The following is a 16875-nucleotide window of genomic DNA, read 5'->3' as shown; positions in this document are numbered from 1 at the left end:
GGGAGGGAGGCGGGGCCGGGGCGGCCGTGCGGGGAGAGGGCGGCGGCAGCGCCCAGCACAAACTCGGGAGGGGAAGCGGCACCACTGGCCTCCGCCCCCCGCCCCCACGCACACACACCCTGTAGCGGGAACGGGGAAGCGAGCGGTCCCCCCACCCCCCTCCCCGGTCCCGGCGGTGCGCGGTCCTTCCCGGGACWCGGCGGCCGGCGGGCGCTGCGCCCGGGGCGGAAGGCGAGCGGCGGGCAACTGGGGCCTGGAGCCGCCGCTGGAGGAGGGGAAGAGCGGGGTGTTCCCGCGGCGCGGGTGGATGCGCAGCCTGAAGGGCGGCTCCTGCGGCGGCTCCTGCGGCCTCCCCATGGCCGGGCCCCGACGGTGAAAGCAGCGGGAGCCGCCTGTGTCCGCGCCGCGCCAGGAGGCGGCGCCGCCGCAAGCAGGGGGCGGGCGGGGAGGGGGATGAGCAGCGCCGCAGCCGCCGCCGCCTCTGCGGGAGCCGCCGCCGCCTGCACCGGGGCCGAGCGCGGCTACTCCTTCTCCTCCGGCGGCGCYGCTCCGGCCATGGGGCCCGAGGAGGGCTCGGCCGGCGGGCTGGGGGCCCTGCCCGCGCCGCCGCTGGGCTGCCGGAGCCGCTACCAGCTGCTGCTCTCCGGGAAGGCCCTGGCCGACAGATACCGGAGGATTTACACGGCGGCGCTGAGCGACCGTGAGCTGGGGAGCCACCCGGGCAGGTAACGCGCGCCGCGCTCCCTCCCGGGCCAGACGCGGAGCCCCCGCCACCCCTCCCATCGCCGGCTGGGAGCGGCCCGGCGCCTGCACCTTCCTCCCTGCCGGCAGCCGCCCTCCTCATCCTCCTCCCCGCCCCCGTGCCGGGCAGCGCGGGTGTCCCTSCTGCCATGTGGCCGCCGCCGCCGCGCCCCGGGGGACGGACGGAGGGAAGGGGCGGTGATGTAACCCGGCGGCTGCCCAGGTGCCGCCCGGGCCCCGCCGCTCGCTTGGCCGGCGATACCGTGCAGATGGCGCTGCCGCCCCCTCTCCCGGGGCCCTCCGGGGGGGGAGTTACCTGTGCCCGCCCCAGTGTGCGGCCCAGCGGATGGAGAGTGTCCATGCTGARCGCCGGGGCAGACCTCACTCCGGCCAGCCCTGTCGGAACGGGCTGAACCCCGAGGTCTCTCCCGAGACAGGCTGCGCAGGCCACCCGTGGGTCCTGCTGGCGGCGTTACCCGAGCGAGAGACCGCGGTGCTTTTGCCATGTGCTGCGGCTGCCTTTTAGCTRCCCTGCCTTATTTTTACTCCTCCTCTTTAGGTCATCTTCCCCCTTTGCCGTCGTCGTGTAGGCGGCCTCGGTATCTGGCGGGAGGCAGCGCCTTCCCGGGGGTTTGCGGGGTGTGGTGTCGCCCCACCTGGTTCCCGAGCACCCCTTCCYCGGCCGATGATATCCCTCGGGGCTCCCATTCCCGGTGCTGCCAGCCGGCTCTAGGGCCGCAGCAGGGTGCCTGTTGCTCCTGTGGCCGGGAATGCCGCCCTGCCCTGCTCGCGGGCGGGGAGGGGGCTGCGGGCTGTAGCGGTGCGGGGCCGCGGGGARCGAGAAGGGGAGGCCGCCCTTTCCCCCCAGCCCCGGGCCCGCCCGGCCTCTCTGTGTGAAGGGCTCCCCTGTGGTGCCCGGGCGCTCCCCATTGTTTCCCTCCGGTGGTCGATGAGGATGTGGATGACATGAAACCGACACCTTCCTGTATTTTCAGCCTCTGCTGCTCTTCGGGGTGTGATGTGGGTGGCCGGATCGTAAGGAGGGCTTTGAGTCACCGTTGTTTTAAGTTTGCAAACGGTTGTAAAGTACGAGGAGGGTGCTTGCTTGGCTTCTTTGGGTTTTTGTCAGTCGGAACTTGACAGCAGGGCTTAATCTCCGCCACCCGTACAAGGTTGTGTCTAGGAATTAACATAAGAAACATAACTTTTCCAATTTGCCTATAATAAATGATGGAAAGGTGGACTGATAAGGTGGTATTTGACACATTTGCAATTACCGACCTCTTTTCAGAGTCTATGATGGGGAAACTGTAGTTCTTTTTTCTTTCTCCCCTGTAGGCCTGCAAGTTTTCTTAGTCCATATATTCCTTATCCTAGTGCTTATGCTTTTTCCGTTAAATCTTCCGGCTTTTGAGTTTTGTAATATTTAATCCCAGGACTGCAAGTGCTAAATGTAAGGGTACCAACAAATGCAAGGAAATCACTTGTGCAGTTGCTCCTCAGTGCTCAGATACCTGTCTGAAATTTGCCCTAAGAGGTCTGTATTTTTTGAAGCCGTAGTTCTGAATTAGTCCTGTCCTGCATGTTTTTTGGTTTCAGGATGATTCAACTGGTAACTTTTGTACTTAAAAATGTAGAAAATACTATCCTTAGGTGGGTGCAAATGTTAATACTTCTTTTAATTGATGTTTTTGAGGTCGAATCAAAGAACAYAGACTCCTTGTACAGAGTAAACAAGTTATATTAAGCTTTGGAAAGTAAATGACAGCTAGTTAATACTGGTGAATACAACCAGTGTGAATTGGTAGGACTTTTGAGAGAAGGAATATTTGATAATTATCTGGTTTCGTGCTGTCACTACCCCCAGTATCTTGTATGTCAGACTGATGGCAGCCAAGATACTGCTTGTGACCTCCACCCTTTCTCCATATTGGTGTCAAAATACTGCAATGTAAAAACTTCAGCTACCTGGTAGACACAGCAATGGTCAAGAATGCTTTTTTACAAAAATAATTAGAATTCCAAATATTTTCAAAAGAGATGCTTTGGGTGCACCTAGCTTCTAGAAAACATTGCCAGACAAATTAATTGGAGCTTAAGATAATTCTGTTTATGACAGGAGTCTTAGCTTGATTTTATATATATGGAAAAGCTGAAGCCTCTTAATCAGTAAGGTTGTCAGAGTGTTTGTGGTTAGAAAAAGTCTTCAAGTAGCTGGGAAAAAGCTAAACAAATTGGCTTATCAACAGTAATAAAATTCTTCCTGTGTTCCAAGAAGACTAATGTGAGGAATGGTAGTGCAACCTATTTGCAATATATTTATGTGGAACTTTTGCTTCAAGTCTGCAAAATTATACTCTGCACTTCATGGGCCGTGACCAATGCCTGCCTCMTTAAGTGTTTCTATTCCAAATCTAACTTTAATGTTTATGAAGAGCTGGATAGCAGTATGAAAATGCTTGTGTGTAGACAAGGAAGTCAAACATTGTAGAGATTATCTGAAAGTCACAAGATTAGTATCATATTTGCAAGGTGTTTGTGCTGGCTGTCATCTGAAGGGATGAATATCACGTGTTGAGTAGGATGCAGTAATTGGCTTTGAAACAGAACCAGCAGTGCTTTGCATTTCCTCATGTGATACGGGCTGCAGTGTCACGAACACTGGTCTCCAAAGGAGATGGGACAGTCGTTGGTGCATGCTCTCCCTGCCATGCTGACATAAAACTTACATAGTGTCTTGCTGTAACAGATTAGAGACTCACTCTGGGTTAAAATTAACTTGACAAAACTGTTTTGTTGTAATCCGGACTAATTCCCTGATCTGGCTCACCTTGTGATTGCGCTTGTGACAGCGTGAGGTGAAGGGTTGCACAAAGATTTTTGTGTACAGAGAGGCGGGAGCAAAGAAACTTGTTTTTGTCACCCGTGCTAGCATACTAATTTTATGAAAGGAAACAGAAAAAAGGTATCTAATTCTGCAATTTGACATGCAATTGTCTTTGCTCTGATAATAATTTTAAGAATCTGTTATAGTGCTGCCAGCAGTGGGAAATTTACTTGTCAGTTCAAGATTGGTTTGTAAGAAAAATCTCCTCTGAGCGTGCCTTGTTTGTAGTCCCTACTTTGTGGCCACTGAAGTATTTGAAAATAACTGATAATTGCATAGTGTCTAGTGTAGCCATTAAAGTCTGTAAAACAGTAGTAGRATGTATTAGCCTCTTCAGAGGGCAAGTAAAAAAATCCATATTAGACTGTTGTCTTGTATGCTGGGTTCTAGGTGGACAAAACTGCAAGTCTGTATTGGTTTTAGTACTGTACTGAAGCTCTGTATTTGCAAAATAARGTATTTCTAATTTTCACATTTCTGCTGTCTTCAAACACGTTTTTTTCTGTAGTATAWCTTAATCCTTACTAACATCCATATGCGTCTGAATTGCTGCTATTTCTTGCACATCTCACGATTTTCTTCGGCTGACAGTCCCTTTACTATTCTTTCACCTTTCACCTATTTATGTACTACCAGAATTATCAGTTAGGCTCTGTATGTTCTTAGAGACTTTTTGTCAAATATGGATAGCTGTATAAATTTGTAATGGCCTGTTTTGTAATGTAGGTGTTCTCTGTAGAATTTGGACCAACTTGAAATTGTTACATCAATTACAATGGCAATATACTTTTAAATGGCAGTAAATTCATACTCATGCCAACATGACATTGCTTTGTTGCTCAAGTTGCCTCTCAGCTTAGATCCTTCAAAGAAGTTCTGTTTGTGTTGTGGGCTCTCATGTTGTGAAGTGGCCTGACTGAAATCAAGGAAAATKTCAGTGATGACTGGAATGTAGGATTTCTTATATTGACCAGAAATTAGGTGGCTGGTTTTTAATASCTATTTTGGCTGAAGAACAGCCAGCCAACTTTATTTTATGCTGATTTTTTCAACGGGATGATTACAGCAAATTTTGAAAGTAGGCCATTTATTCACACTTATAACTGTAAATTATGCATCCTGTGGACATTAGGTTAGTCTTTAGGCTTTTCAAAATTGATAGAGTCTTCCCTTGGACCCTTACTTAGGCACAGCAGTGCAATACTTACTTGAGTGGAGAAATGCTACTGAAGCTTCAGCCTTGCCTTGCCAGGTTTTAAAGATCTTGTGAAAACTTACGTTAAACTATATTGAGGTATATGAGATTTGTGTTATTTTGATTGTTAGTACACCAGAAAGCCCTAATTTTATCAGATCTAAAGCCTTTACAAAAGCTGTTAGCTTTTTTCTTTTGGAACTTTTTGCTCTTCTAATGAAATAATAATTGCAAGGAGTTGGGAAGCATTCATTTGGTTGAAAAATTAAAAGTTATGTACGTACGGACTAGCGAAGTGATATTGATGTTAACATTACCTACTACATTTCCTTGCTTATTCCTGTGCAAAGGTTTGCTCCATAGGTCTTTCTAACTGAAATAGCCTAGTCCAGTTTATTCATTCTCCTCTGGTTTTTAGTTCGTATGTTTTGTAAATGTAATTTTGCAAAACAAAATTCAAGTCTCTTGTAAACTTAAAATGTTATTTAATTGGATGTGCTGTTAAGTGAGATTAAGCTGTACATTAGAAGAGGTGATGAGTTGCTGTCTGCTGTATACTGCAGTGCAGTTATGTTTTAATACTGTATTGCCATATTRGTTAATGGGGATTAGTAAAAATTGTGTATTTTTACTTCTTTACTTTATATTCTGTTAAGGAAAACAGTTTTATGTAGTAGTTATTTTAAGAACCTCTAGGAATATTTTAGTCTAACATAGCTGCATTTTTTCAGTGTTGGTGTAGAAAACCTAAGAGAAGCTGGAAAGACCCCAATAATATTATGTTGAGAGGCTTAAGATGTGCATTTTATTTGTGTACATATATATAGAAATAATTACCATAATTTATATGAGTAATGTTTAAAATTAAAACACGAATCCATGGTTTGTGCTGAGTTTTTGGGGTGTTCTGTTTTTTTACTTTAAACTGAGAGGACATGCCAGTTAAAGTTTCAGTTTGTTACACAATCTGCACTGGCACACTGATGCTCTGTGGGATGGCAACGATAGGTAGTTAAGGCTGAGCTGCAGCAAGTAAGTCACTATTCCTCCCTGCTAGCCATGTTAAGTGTAGTAAATATGTTTCCTGCATACTTAAAAACTTGATGTTTAGTTTATGTTTCTGCTATGTTAACTATCAGCTGGCAGGGTTTAGTTTTGGTTTTCCTCTCGTATTATGATCTTTCTCCTGGCCTAAATATTTTGAAGGGTTTTTTTTAGTAAATTCTCCTCCTGACATATGACTATGTTTGTTTTGCCAAACTCAGGATTTAAAGACTATTGATGTCTTTATAGAAAACACATGTGATGTATCAATAGCACAGCTTTTGGTACTTTAGACAAACTGTTTTCCTAATCCTTAGTTAACTTTGAAAAACTGATCCCTTATAGCATTACTTGAACACATGGTTAAATTTTTGTCTTTTCTTTCTTACCTTGCTTACCATAAACGCTGCTTTGTGCTGAGGTGCTGACTGGAATAGTACTCCTGTAATTGACTTAATTAACTGAAGTTTTTATATTGTAAGTACATTTTGGAGCTGATCTATTCCAGTGTTCTTTCACAGCCAGTTCCTATCATTGTGCCCCCTTCAACGGATGACTACTAGAAATTAGCACAGGAGAATGGGCTCCTTATGCATTAAGGCATATGGTTTCTGTACTTTTAGATTTAGCGTTTCATATGGTTTTGAAGCGTATTAATATGCTTTATATRATTTTTTAAAATAATATATCATAGTAAATAGCATGTTATAGCTCATTCTCTTTCCTCAGACTCATGAATGTTGTTGAACTTAATTAGACAAACTTAAAACTGAATGGTAGTTCTTTCTTTGTATCTAATATGTCTGTGACTACTTTGGCCTGAGAATAGGATATTTATTTTTTTGTTATTAGTTTAATAAATCTAAATTTATGCCTGTTGTACACAGAAAATAATCAAAAACTAGATTTCCTTGTCCCCCCATGAAACAGGAGGTGTGTGGTTAGATAGATATTGTTCCTTATTTTCATTTTCTTCCCTTAGCTGTCTTAGACTGGTGTTCCCAGCCATTATTGTTGCATGGAATGGGTTTTGAGCTGAGTGTTTTGAAGTCTTGGAAAATGCTTTATAGATTCTGTGAAAGGTTATTGTGGTTTAACCTCAGTGGGCAGCTAAGCACCACATGACTCCTTGGTTATTTCCCCCTACTGTGGGATGGGGGACAGCTGGAAGGATAAAAGTGTGAAAACTCATGGGTTGAGGTAGACAGTTAAGTAGGTAAAACAAAAGCTGTGTGCACAAGCAAAGCAAAAAAGGAATTAATGCACTATTTCCCATCAGCAGGCTGATGTTCAGCCATCTCCAGGAAAGCAGTGCTTCATCRTTCCCAGTGACTTGGGAAGACAAACACTGTAACTCTGTGTTGTCCCCCCACTTCTTCCCTTGTCCTCCCTGCTTTATATACTGAGTGTGATGTCATATGGTATGGAATATCCCTTTGGTCAGTTGGATTCAGCTGYCCTAGCTATATCCCCTCCCAACTTCTTGTGCACCCCCAGTTTACTTGCTGGGCAGGGCAGTGTGAGAAACAGGAAAGGCCTTGACCCTGTGTGTTACTCAGCAGCAGATAAAGCACAGGTGTGCTATCAACWCTGTTTTCATCACAAATCCAAAACATACAAACATGATACAAGCTATGTGGAAGAAAATTAACTATTGTAACCAAAGCCAGATAAGGTCAAAAATGAGAAGTCTGCTGTTTGTAGTTTCAGTTCATAGGTGCATTAGTATTTAGATTACTTTGGCCATGATCTCTGTCAGCCTAGAAGAGTTTCTAGCTAAGAGTTCTAACCTCAACAAGGTTAAAACTGAAGTCTTCCTCGTACTTCTCCACTGTGCTYTTTGTCGCAGTTGGTAACATCACTCATCTCTTCTATTGCTGAGCCTTTAAGCCAGCAATTGTGCGTATACAGATCTGCAGCCAGTCGTTTATGTCACACTGAGATGAGCTTGTTGTTAAATAAATACTTTATACTATTTATATTATTTCAGCCTTTATTTTRCTTCACCATGTTACATGTAGTCACTTGTGACTTTCCTATCTGGTTCGGCCTTGCTTTTCTCTCCCACTAGCCAACGCGCAATTCTTTCCAACAGATGTGCTCATACGTTTTCATTAAACTTGAATGTTTTCAGAGTAGTCATGTCTCTCTTCCATTCCTCTTCAAACCAATCAATTCTCTATCCCACTTTATTTCTAGAACATAATGTTATACAGGGCAGACCACTGTCAGCTGTAAACTGGTGCGTTTCAGTTRTTTGCACCTGGTGGTTGTGTCTTCTGCTATTCTTTGTTAGAATTCCWAGTTAGGATTTCCTTTGGTTTGCTTTTGATAGTAATCACTTTAATGATGTTACGCTGTCATTAACCACTGGTAATGGGCTTGTTCTTAATAAGTACAGATTTTTCTTGACTTCATGGAGAATATTTTCTACATTAAAATTCTGCTGATATGATTCTGTGTAAGATAGCTTTGTATACACTTTGATTTTGGTGGTTATATTTAGATAGGAGAGTGGCCAGAGGTGTAGATCTTGTCATTTTTGCTGTGGTTGAATGACTTTTCTATTTTAAAAGAAGTCCTAGGAATATTTGAAGAAAAATACTTTCCTCTACATTCAAAAACTTGAGGGAGAAGGATTTCCTTTTATGTATTCTTACAGATCTAATTTCATAGATAGCATTGAAGCAAATAATGAAAAATCAGATRATTACAGAAAAGAAACTCCATCTGTCAATGATGGTACTGAGACACATTCTCTTTGTGTGGAGAACACTTGTAGGGCTGCTTTCTTTTGAGTTATTTTTCTTTGAGACAGATTTATGCTGTTTCAGAAACCTTTTTAGTTACAAAAGGGATCAGATAAAGTTTTGCACTTTTGTCATAGTTAAATGAAAATMAGATCCATTTTACTTGTACCCTTGGGTTTCAGTTTCATTTTTAGAACCTGTAGTATTTGTGTTTGTATTGAGAAGACCTTAGGGTATTCCAGCAGCAGGAATAACCCCTTTCTTAAATCTCCAGAATCTTGGCTTTCAGAAAAATGGTAGTAAAGAATGTAATTAACATAGTGAATATGAGTTTTAATATTATGAAATTAATATTTAAAAATATGTCAATTTCATATGTTAATTTCATTTCATATTAAAAATATGTCAACAATAGCACATAAAAATCCTCACTGGAAAATCAACTAGTAAAGTGGTCTTTTTCTTCTGTTCTGAGTTTTTTAAATTTTTCAGATGCCTTAGAAGCCCAGTGTAAACCTGGACTACTAGTCTGCCTGTTTTCCTCTAAGCCTGCGGTAATTGGATTGCAGCTCATGTTCCTCACCCTGATTTATGGAGCAGGATTTTGATGATTTTTCCATTTGTAGATATACTGCTTAAGCCCTGACTATCCTTTTATTATTGGCATGGATGAAGAGTCACATCAGAATGCTTGATTAATTGTTTAAAGAATATAGTGTATAAGCTGGTAATGGCTTAGAGAGTGTGCACATGGCTTTTTTGAATGACAATTGAGTTATTGTCCATTTCACTAAAAATGTTAAATTCTGGGGTTACTAAATAAATATACGAATAATTTTAAGTATTGGAGGTCATCTGAGATAATATTGTTGGCAATCAAAAAATACTAAGCTTTTATTATTTGGGGAAAATACTGATTGTGCTCTCAGTGTTGTTCTGAGGTCTGCCTATCAAGCAGAGCAGTTTTCCATTCTTATGATTCTCACAGCTGAATTCCTTAAAAATCTGTAGCCCTTGGTGAAAAGTAACTGTAGGTAATCTACAGATAYCTTCCAAGCAGTGAGCAATGGATGTGCTGTACCTCAGTTTGAGTAAGGTTTTTGACACTCTCCCACATCATGCACAGGCTGACAAAGGATGGGATAAATAAGTAAACAGTGAAGTAGATTGAGAACTGGCTGAATGACTGGGCCTAGAGGTTTGTGATCAATGACACAAAGTTCAGCTGGAGTCAAGTTAYCAGTTGTGTACCCTAGAAGCTGAGACTGGGATAACTGCTGTTTAGTATCTTCATTAGTGGCCTGAATGCTAGGATAGTGTATCCCCAGCAAGTTCACAGATGGTACACAATAGAGAGGAGTTGCTCATATAGCACATCATGGTGTTTACATTCAGAGGGATTCAGCTAGGCTGGACATTTGGGCTGAGTGGAATCTGAAAGTGCAACAAGGGGAATTGCAGAATCCTGCATCAAGGCATGAGGTAACACCAGCAGGCTGACCAGTTGGGAGACAGCTCTGCAGAGAAGGAAGTTGGTTTACTGGTGGGCAACAAGCTGTGTGCCTGTAATGCACTGCTATGGCAAAGGAGGCAGACAGCCTTCCGGACTGCGTTAGAAGTGTTGSCAGCTGGTTGCCAGCTGTTGCTCTCCTCAGCACKGGTGAGGCTGCATCTGAAGTGTCCACTTCTGGACTTCCCAGTAGAGGAGGGATATACTGCAGAGAGTTCAGTGCAGGGCCACATAGGTGATTAAGAATCTGGTGCTTTTCTTCAGTAAAAATAGGCTAAGAGGGCTGGAACTATTAGCCTGGAGAAGAGAAGGTTCAGGAGTGATTTTGTTAATATTAAGAAGGGAGAGCCAGGTGCTTTTCAGTATTGACTCCCCCACCCCCCCAACAGGACACTAATTTGGAACAAATTAAAAACCATTAATTTCCAGCGCATTCCAAAAAAGCAAGCAAGAAGTCAAGCACTGGCATGTGTTGTCCAGAGACATTTTATATTTCCTTGGAGGTACTGAAAATGCAACTGCACATGATAGTGGCCAACCTACTGTCTCTAACGCTGCTTGAACACAAAGTTTTATAGAATCAGATGCAGAATCACAAAACAGTTGAGGCTGGAAGTGACCTCTGAAGTTCACCTAGTCCACTTCCTCCTCAGACAGGGACACCTGCAGTCAGTTGCCCGGGACTGTGTCCAGATGGCTTTGAATATAAGCAACAATGGAGACTCCACAGTCTTGTTGAACCTCATGTATTTGGCCTCAGGCCAGCAAAGAGTATGCCTTCCCAAGCCATGAGCTGCCAGTTTTGCCAAGGAAATGCTGTAGAGAGTCTAAAGGCTTTATAAAGGCCAGGTACACARCATCCACAGCCTTTCTTTCATCCCCTAAGTGGGTCATAGAAGGAGATCAGGTTGGTCAAGCAGGATATACTTTTTATAAACCCATATTGGCTAGCCCTGGCCACCTGGTTGTCCTGTCTGTGTCGTGTGATGGCACTCAGGGTGATCTGCTTCATAACCTTCTCTGGCACTGAAGTCAGGCTCATAGGGCTGTAGTTCCCTGAATTCTCCTTCTGGTCTTCCTTTTAGTTGCGTGGCAACATTCTCTGAGTTTGAAGTGGAACCTCTCTGGTCATGCAGAACTGCTGGTAGGTGATGGAAAGTGGCTCAGTGAGCACTTCTGCCTGCTCCTGCCATAGTCTTTGGTGGATCCCACCTGGCCCCATAGATTGGTGTCTAAGTGGTGTAGCAGGTTACTGACTATTTCCGCTTGGATTAGGGAGGCTGAATACCCTGATAACACAACTGGACTGARGCAGAGAAGGCATTAAGTACCTCAACGTTTTTCTCATCCTTTGTCCCTATGTTTTCACCTACATCCATTAAAGGACGAAGATTGTCMTTGACCTTTTGTTGCAAGCGTATTTTTAGAAACATGTATTGGACCTTCATGCTATAGCTTGATATGGGTGAAGGGAATATGAGAGGAACTGAAAAGGTAGCAACAGTTACAGTTTTGGATAAGACAAAGCAGCATATTTGTCCAAGTATTCTTGTAGGAAGGACTGTATAGTAACAAAATATAAATGCAAGTCATTTATTATTTAGAGTATTTTTTGAGATGATTTAAGGTGTTTTGTGTGTTAAAATAGTGTGTAGTGGCAATTAATCCTGAAYTTGGGGATGTTACTGCAAAAATCTTAGCTTTCCACTTCTCCAACCTGTCTTCCACTTTTTTTTTTTTTTTCTCTTGGGAGCGAATATCGTATTCGAACTTCTAATATATCACAACAGGCAAAAATACGGTTTGTTAGCCAACTGTCATGCAACAGCTACTATGGCTGAGATTTTGGCAGAAGCGGTATCTGTTATTTTTGCTATCCTGCCTGCTACTGTACAAAGAGGAAGGGAAGATCAAGCAACTGCTTCATGGAGGTATTTTACAAAGCAGTTCTTCTCTTCTCAGAGATACTCTAAAATCCAGGCATATTAACAAGTGTTCACAAAAAGCTTTTTTTTTTTTTTTTTCTGAAGTGTTCTGTAGATTTTGTTGCCAAATTGCAGAGAAAGGGTTTAGTGAATTTTTTTCTTCAGGAATCAGTTTTCTTGGTTTTTTTCTATTGTGATTTGTAAAATCTTGTGTCAATTGGTGATGTAAGTGTATGGTATTGTATATATTTGGAGCATGTTTATTGCATAAAGCTTGCCAATACTTAGTTTGGCATTACACTGAGAGTTTATGTATTTGTATGGTACACATTTGTGTGCCAGGTTTAAGTTTATATGTATGTATTTTGTTCCCTGTTRACTATTTTATGGCAAGTCCTTTTGGAAATTTGATAGGTATTACTGTAGGTGATATGAAGAATAAAGCATTAAAAAGCTCTTGGAGCTATTGTTTGGAAGCAGACATTTTGTTTATCAAAATGGGGATTTTGAGTGATACTTGTTTTCCTTCTTTATTCTTGCAGCCTACTGACACTGTTCCCGTCATTGAAAGTGTGCTGGATGTTTCAGCAATAAAAGGAACAATAAATGCGTTGACTAGTTATCAGTGGAAGGTATCTGCAAGGACAGAAAGTTAAACATGGGAAGCTTTAGGAAAGTCCAGTTGCAGGGTACTTCAATAACCTTTAAATGTCATGGAACATTTGCTGTGTCCTCTTGACTTGAGCCTCTGTGACACTAATTGGTAGATTTGTGTTAGAGTGAGTTAGATGGAGAAACACAAAAGCATGGACAGAATTAYGGGTTTGGTATAAGCTGGACCTGACACTGGAGCCATTTTCTGAACATCTCTCATTTTACAGTTATAGATGCAATGCTAAAGCACCTACCCTAAAGCAACACATTCTGTATGCCAGCTTTGTAGAAGATGTGTAGCATTTGGTTTAGGTGAGGTGTTTACTTTGGATTGCTTTATGTGACTTACTGTAAGGTAGTTTCTCATTGTAGATGCTTAGAATTTTTGGCAGCTGAAATAACAGTGCAGAGATCACACTGAGGTAGAGGAAATCAGAGGGGATTKTGTTTGCAAGGACACACTACATACCTGACTGTGGGAGATGCTGTATATAGAGGTTCTTAAGAGAAGTAGTTCATTTCCAAGAAGTTATCCTTCCAGTTCATTGAAGTAAGGCTGCTGACACTGAAGCTTATGTACATGTGGAAAGGTACCAAAACAGGGAGCATGCAAGCAGCAACTTTAATATTTACAGCAAGGTCTTTTGGTTGCATTTTGTCACATGGTACCTCTTAATCTCCTTGCCAACTTGGTACTCAGTTCTCTGGCCATAAAACCTCTTCTCCATCTATTGATTAGGTGGTTGAAGCTCTGCCTATTTCCTTTGTTCTGTTTCTTASAATGGTCATGTGAGCCATTGGCTTGTATGTCCCAAACTTCTCTTGAACGTCCTCTTTGTTTTCCCCTTGGTTGTATGTTTCCCAGATGCTTCTCAGTTGTTGACAGCAAGTCTGGATGTCCTTTAAAAAGGTCCTACAATTTTGAGATCTCTATAGATCTTCTGAGTAGATTTAGTAACCCTCTCTTCTTYAGTATTCCCTTTCCTTTATTTTGAAGCTCTTACAGTTGAACTTCTGTAGTAATATTAATGTATAGTAAGTTTCTTGCTGGCAAGTGAACTGATATTTATCAGCTGTAGTTCTCTGTGTTTGATAYTAAGTTTCCTTGAAGCTGGATTACAAATTTAACAACTGTTGTGGAGCACTTCAAGAGGACTGGAATAAATGGCCAGGGAAATAAGGAAGCCCTGCAGAGTCTGCAGTTGCTTTAATGTCTCTCCATAATGGTTTTTGTTCTTTGTGTGATCAAGTGTCAGATAGAGGTTTTCTCCTTCTTTTCTCTAAGCAGGTAATCTAAGTGCACACTGTTSTATTTCATCAGAAGAGTATCTCCTGGTTTTCTGTACAGCAGGGAAGTCTGATGCAGATCTGGTGGATCTTATCATAGCAGACCAGTTCGTATATCAGAGTGCTTACTGCAGCCTTGGGCCTGCACCAGGAAGCATGGACTCAAGAAGTGGGCCCATGGCAATATCRTAAGGTTTAACAAGGTCAAATGCAAGGTGCTTCACCTGGGTCAGGGCAACACTTGGTATTAACACAGGCTGGTGGATGAACAGATGGAGCAGCTCCCCACAGGAAGGATTTGGGGRTGCTGATGGAGGAGAGACTGGGCATGAGCCAGCAGCACTCATAGCCCAGAAAGCCAGGTGTGTCCTGGGCTGTACCCAAAGCAGCAGGGGGAGGGAGGGGATTCTGCTCCTCTGCTCCGCTCTGCTGAGACCCCACCTGCAGGGCTGCATCCAGCTCTGGAGTCCCCAGCACAGGAAGGACATGGACCTGCTGGAGTGAGTCCAGAGGAGGGACACCAGGATAATTACAGGGATGGAGCACCTCTCCTATGAGTAAAGGCTAAGAAAATAAAGGATTGTTCAGCTTGGAGAAGGGAAGGTTTTGGAGTGACCTAATTGTGGTCTTCCAGTATCTGACGTAAGCCTGCAAGAAATTTGGAGAGCAACTTTTTGCAAGGGCATGTAGCGATAGGACAAGGAGGAGTGGTTTCAAACTGAAAGAGGAGAGATTTAGATTAGMTATTACAAGGAAATTCTTTACGGTGAGGGTGGTGGAGCATTGGAGCAGGTTTCCCAGAGAAATTGTGGATACCCTGTCTGGACTGGATGTGTTCGAGGCCAAGTGGGATAGGGCTCTGAGCAGTGGAGGGTGTCCCTGCCCATGGCAGAGGGTTGGAACTAGATGGTCTTCAAGGTCCCTTGCARCCCAAGACATTTTATGATTCTGTGATTTTTCAAGCAGGTGCTAGTGAGGAAAGCAGATGTTGCCCCTATATTTCATTGTCTAGACTGTATCCTTCCTCAGAATTTTTAGGTCTGTTGCTTTCTGCTTGGCGATTTGACTGCCTCTGTTTTAGAACTGTAAAGTGGATTTAAAACTATACAGAAGCCCACCCTGGAGGGGTGCTGGGAAATGGTTATCGAGGGGGAAGACTGTGAGAACAGGTAGTAGCTGTTGCTGTACGTCTGGATCTGTCCTAGGTCCTGAACKGTATGGTCTCTCACTGACAATTTCGGAGCTGGAATTGAGATTGTAGATGAAAAAGTTAATAGAGAATGCAAAACTGTGAAACATTGTAAACATTTAGGTCCAGAAAATCCTACAATGAAAGCAATAAGTAAAAATCAAAAAACAATGATGAATAAAAGGTGTCTCATGAGAGATTCTACACATTGTGTAGAATTACAAAGTGACTGATTCAGAAGTAGCATGCTATTGGGGTGTTTCAGATTCTTTTGCTTAGGAAACCTGAAGTAATTATTGACATCTTCTTTGTATTTCAGGATTGTGTGACTTTTTAAAAAATTTCTTTTTTGTTGTTTTCTCAAAAAGAAGGAGTGGTTACTATGAGAGAGTAGTGAAATTAAATGTTAGTGATGTAAATGAGTTAYAGTTTAGGCTGAAGGACCTGAGTGCTTAATTCTCAGAAGACTCATTTTTCCTCAGACTTGTAAAAAAATTCAAGCTAGCTGTGGAAAAAGAAACTGTTTTTTTTCTGTAACAAAGATGTGAAAAATAGCATTTAACTGCATAAAGGCAATTTAAAAAATATCTCAAAAAGTGTTTTCTAGTAGGATTACACAGGACACGGTGGGAGTGTGATCACTGACAGTGTTTAATATCGCTCTAGGGAAAACACCTGTTCMAAATGCAGTGGAGTTGGGCTAGAATCCTAGAATATGCTGGGTTGGAAAGGACCCACAAGGATCATAGAGTCTCACTCCTAGCCCTGCACAGCACCATCCCCAAGAGTTCACACCATGTGCCCGATAGCATTGTCCAAACACTCCTTGAGCYRTCAAGCTTGGTGCTGTGACCACTTCCTGGKGAGCCTGTTCAGTCCTCAAGCACCCTTTTGGATGAAACACCTTTTCCTAATATCTCACCTAAATCATCCTGACTCAGTTTCATGCCATTTCCTCAAGTCCTGTTGCTGCTCCCAGAGTTAAGAGATCTGTACCTCCCYTTCCTCTTCCCCTCATGAGGAAGTTGTARCTGCAGTGAGGTCTCCCCTCATTCTCCTTCAGACTGAACAGATCAAGTGACCTTAGCTGCTMTTCATGTGGTTTCCCCTCCTGACTCTTCACCATCTATGTGGCCCTCCTTCAGATCCTAGCACCTTAATGTCTTTCTTGTATTGTGGTGTCCAGGATTCAAGGTTCAGCTGCCCCAGAGCAGAGCAGGACRATTCCCTCCCTTGCCTGGCTGGCAGTGTTGTGCCTGATGGCCCTCCTGGCTGCCAGGGCACTGCTGACTCAAGTTCAGCTTGGCATCCACCAGGACCCCCAGTTCTTTACTGGACCAGGAAACTGAAAGGTTGACCTTTAGGGCTTCTTTCCAGACATTGTTTTTAACGATTCTAAAGTACCTTCCATTTGACAAATTTTGTTTTAGATTTGTTGGTGATATGCACAAGCTTTCTTTGAAAAGGTCTTGTTAAAGGTCCTATACTGTGTCCATGTTGAYTGAACTGCACAGAGAAGCTCTTGATTGTTGCATGTAAGCAGGTTCTTTGTCATGCCCTTTTCAGTGTACTTGTGAGGTGTTGCTACAGCCAAGAAAGGGTGGATCAATTCAAGTGACTGGCTTGTCTTAATGCAGGCATATATTTTAAATGTGATAAAGTGGTCTTCATCTGTTGTTCTCTTGTTAGCTTT

General features: G+C 43.1%; 1 protein-coding gene across 13 annotated transcripts in view; it reads left to right on the top strand.

The window, feature by feature from the left end:
• Positions 1 to 23: 23 nt before the first annotated feature.
• The window catches only part of MYCBP2 (MYC binding protein 2), a 168462-nt gene continuing 151610 nt past the window's right edge, over positions 24 to 16875 (top strand). For 9 of the 13 annotated variants that reach the window (XM_057366504.1, XM_057366511.1, XM_057366497.1 and 6 more), the window contains exon 1: positions 24 to 725. In XM_057366504.1, coding sequence (XP_057222487.1) covers positions 454 to 725 — 272 coding nt within the window. In that variant the 5' untranslated portion in view covers positions 24 to 453. The remainder of the gene's footprint in view (positions 726 to 16875) is intronic. The other 4 variants (XM_057366500.1, XM_057366503.1, XM_057366498.1 and 1 more) reach the window with 1 other exon arrangement.

This window comes from Malurus melanocephalus, unplaced genomic scaffold (assembly GCF_030028575.1).
Source record: "Malurus melanocephalus ecotype Western Australia unplaced genomic scaffold, MMel_1.1 scaffold_66, whole genome shotgun sequence".
In the NCBI taxonomy this organism is placed as follows: domain Eukaryota; kingdom Metazoa; phylum Chordata; class Aves; order Passeriformes; family Maluridae; genus Malurus; species Malurus melanocephalus.
The sequence above is the reverse complement of the archived record's forward strand: the minus strand, read 5'-3'. Positions and strand labels throughout refer to the sequence as shown.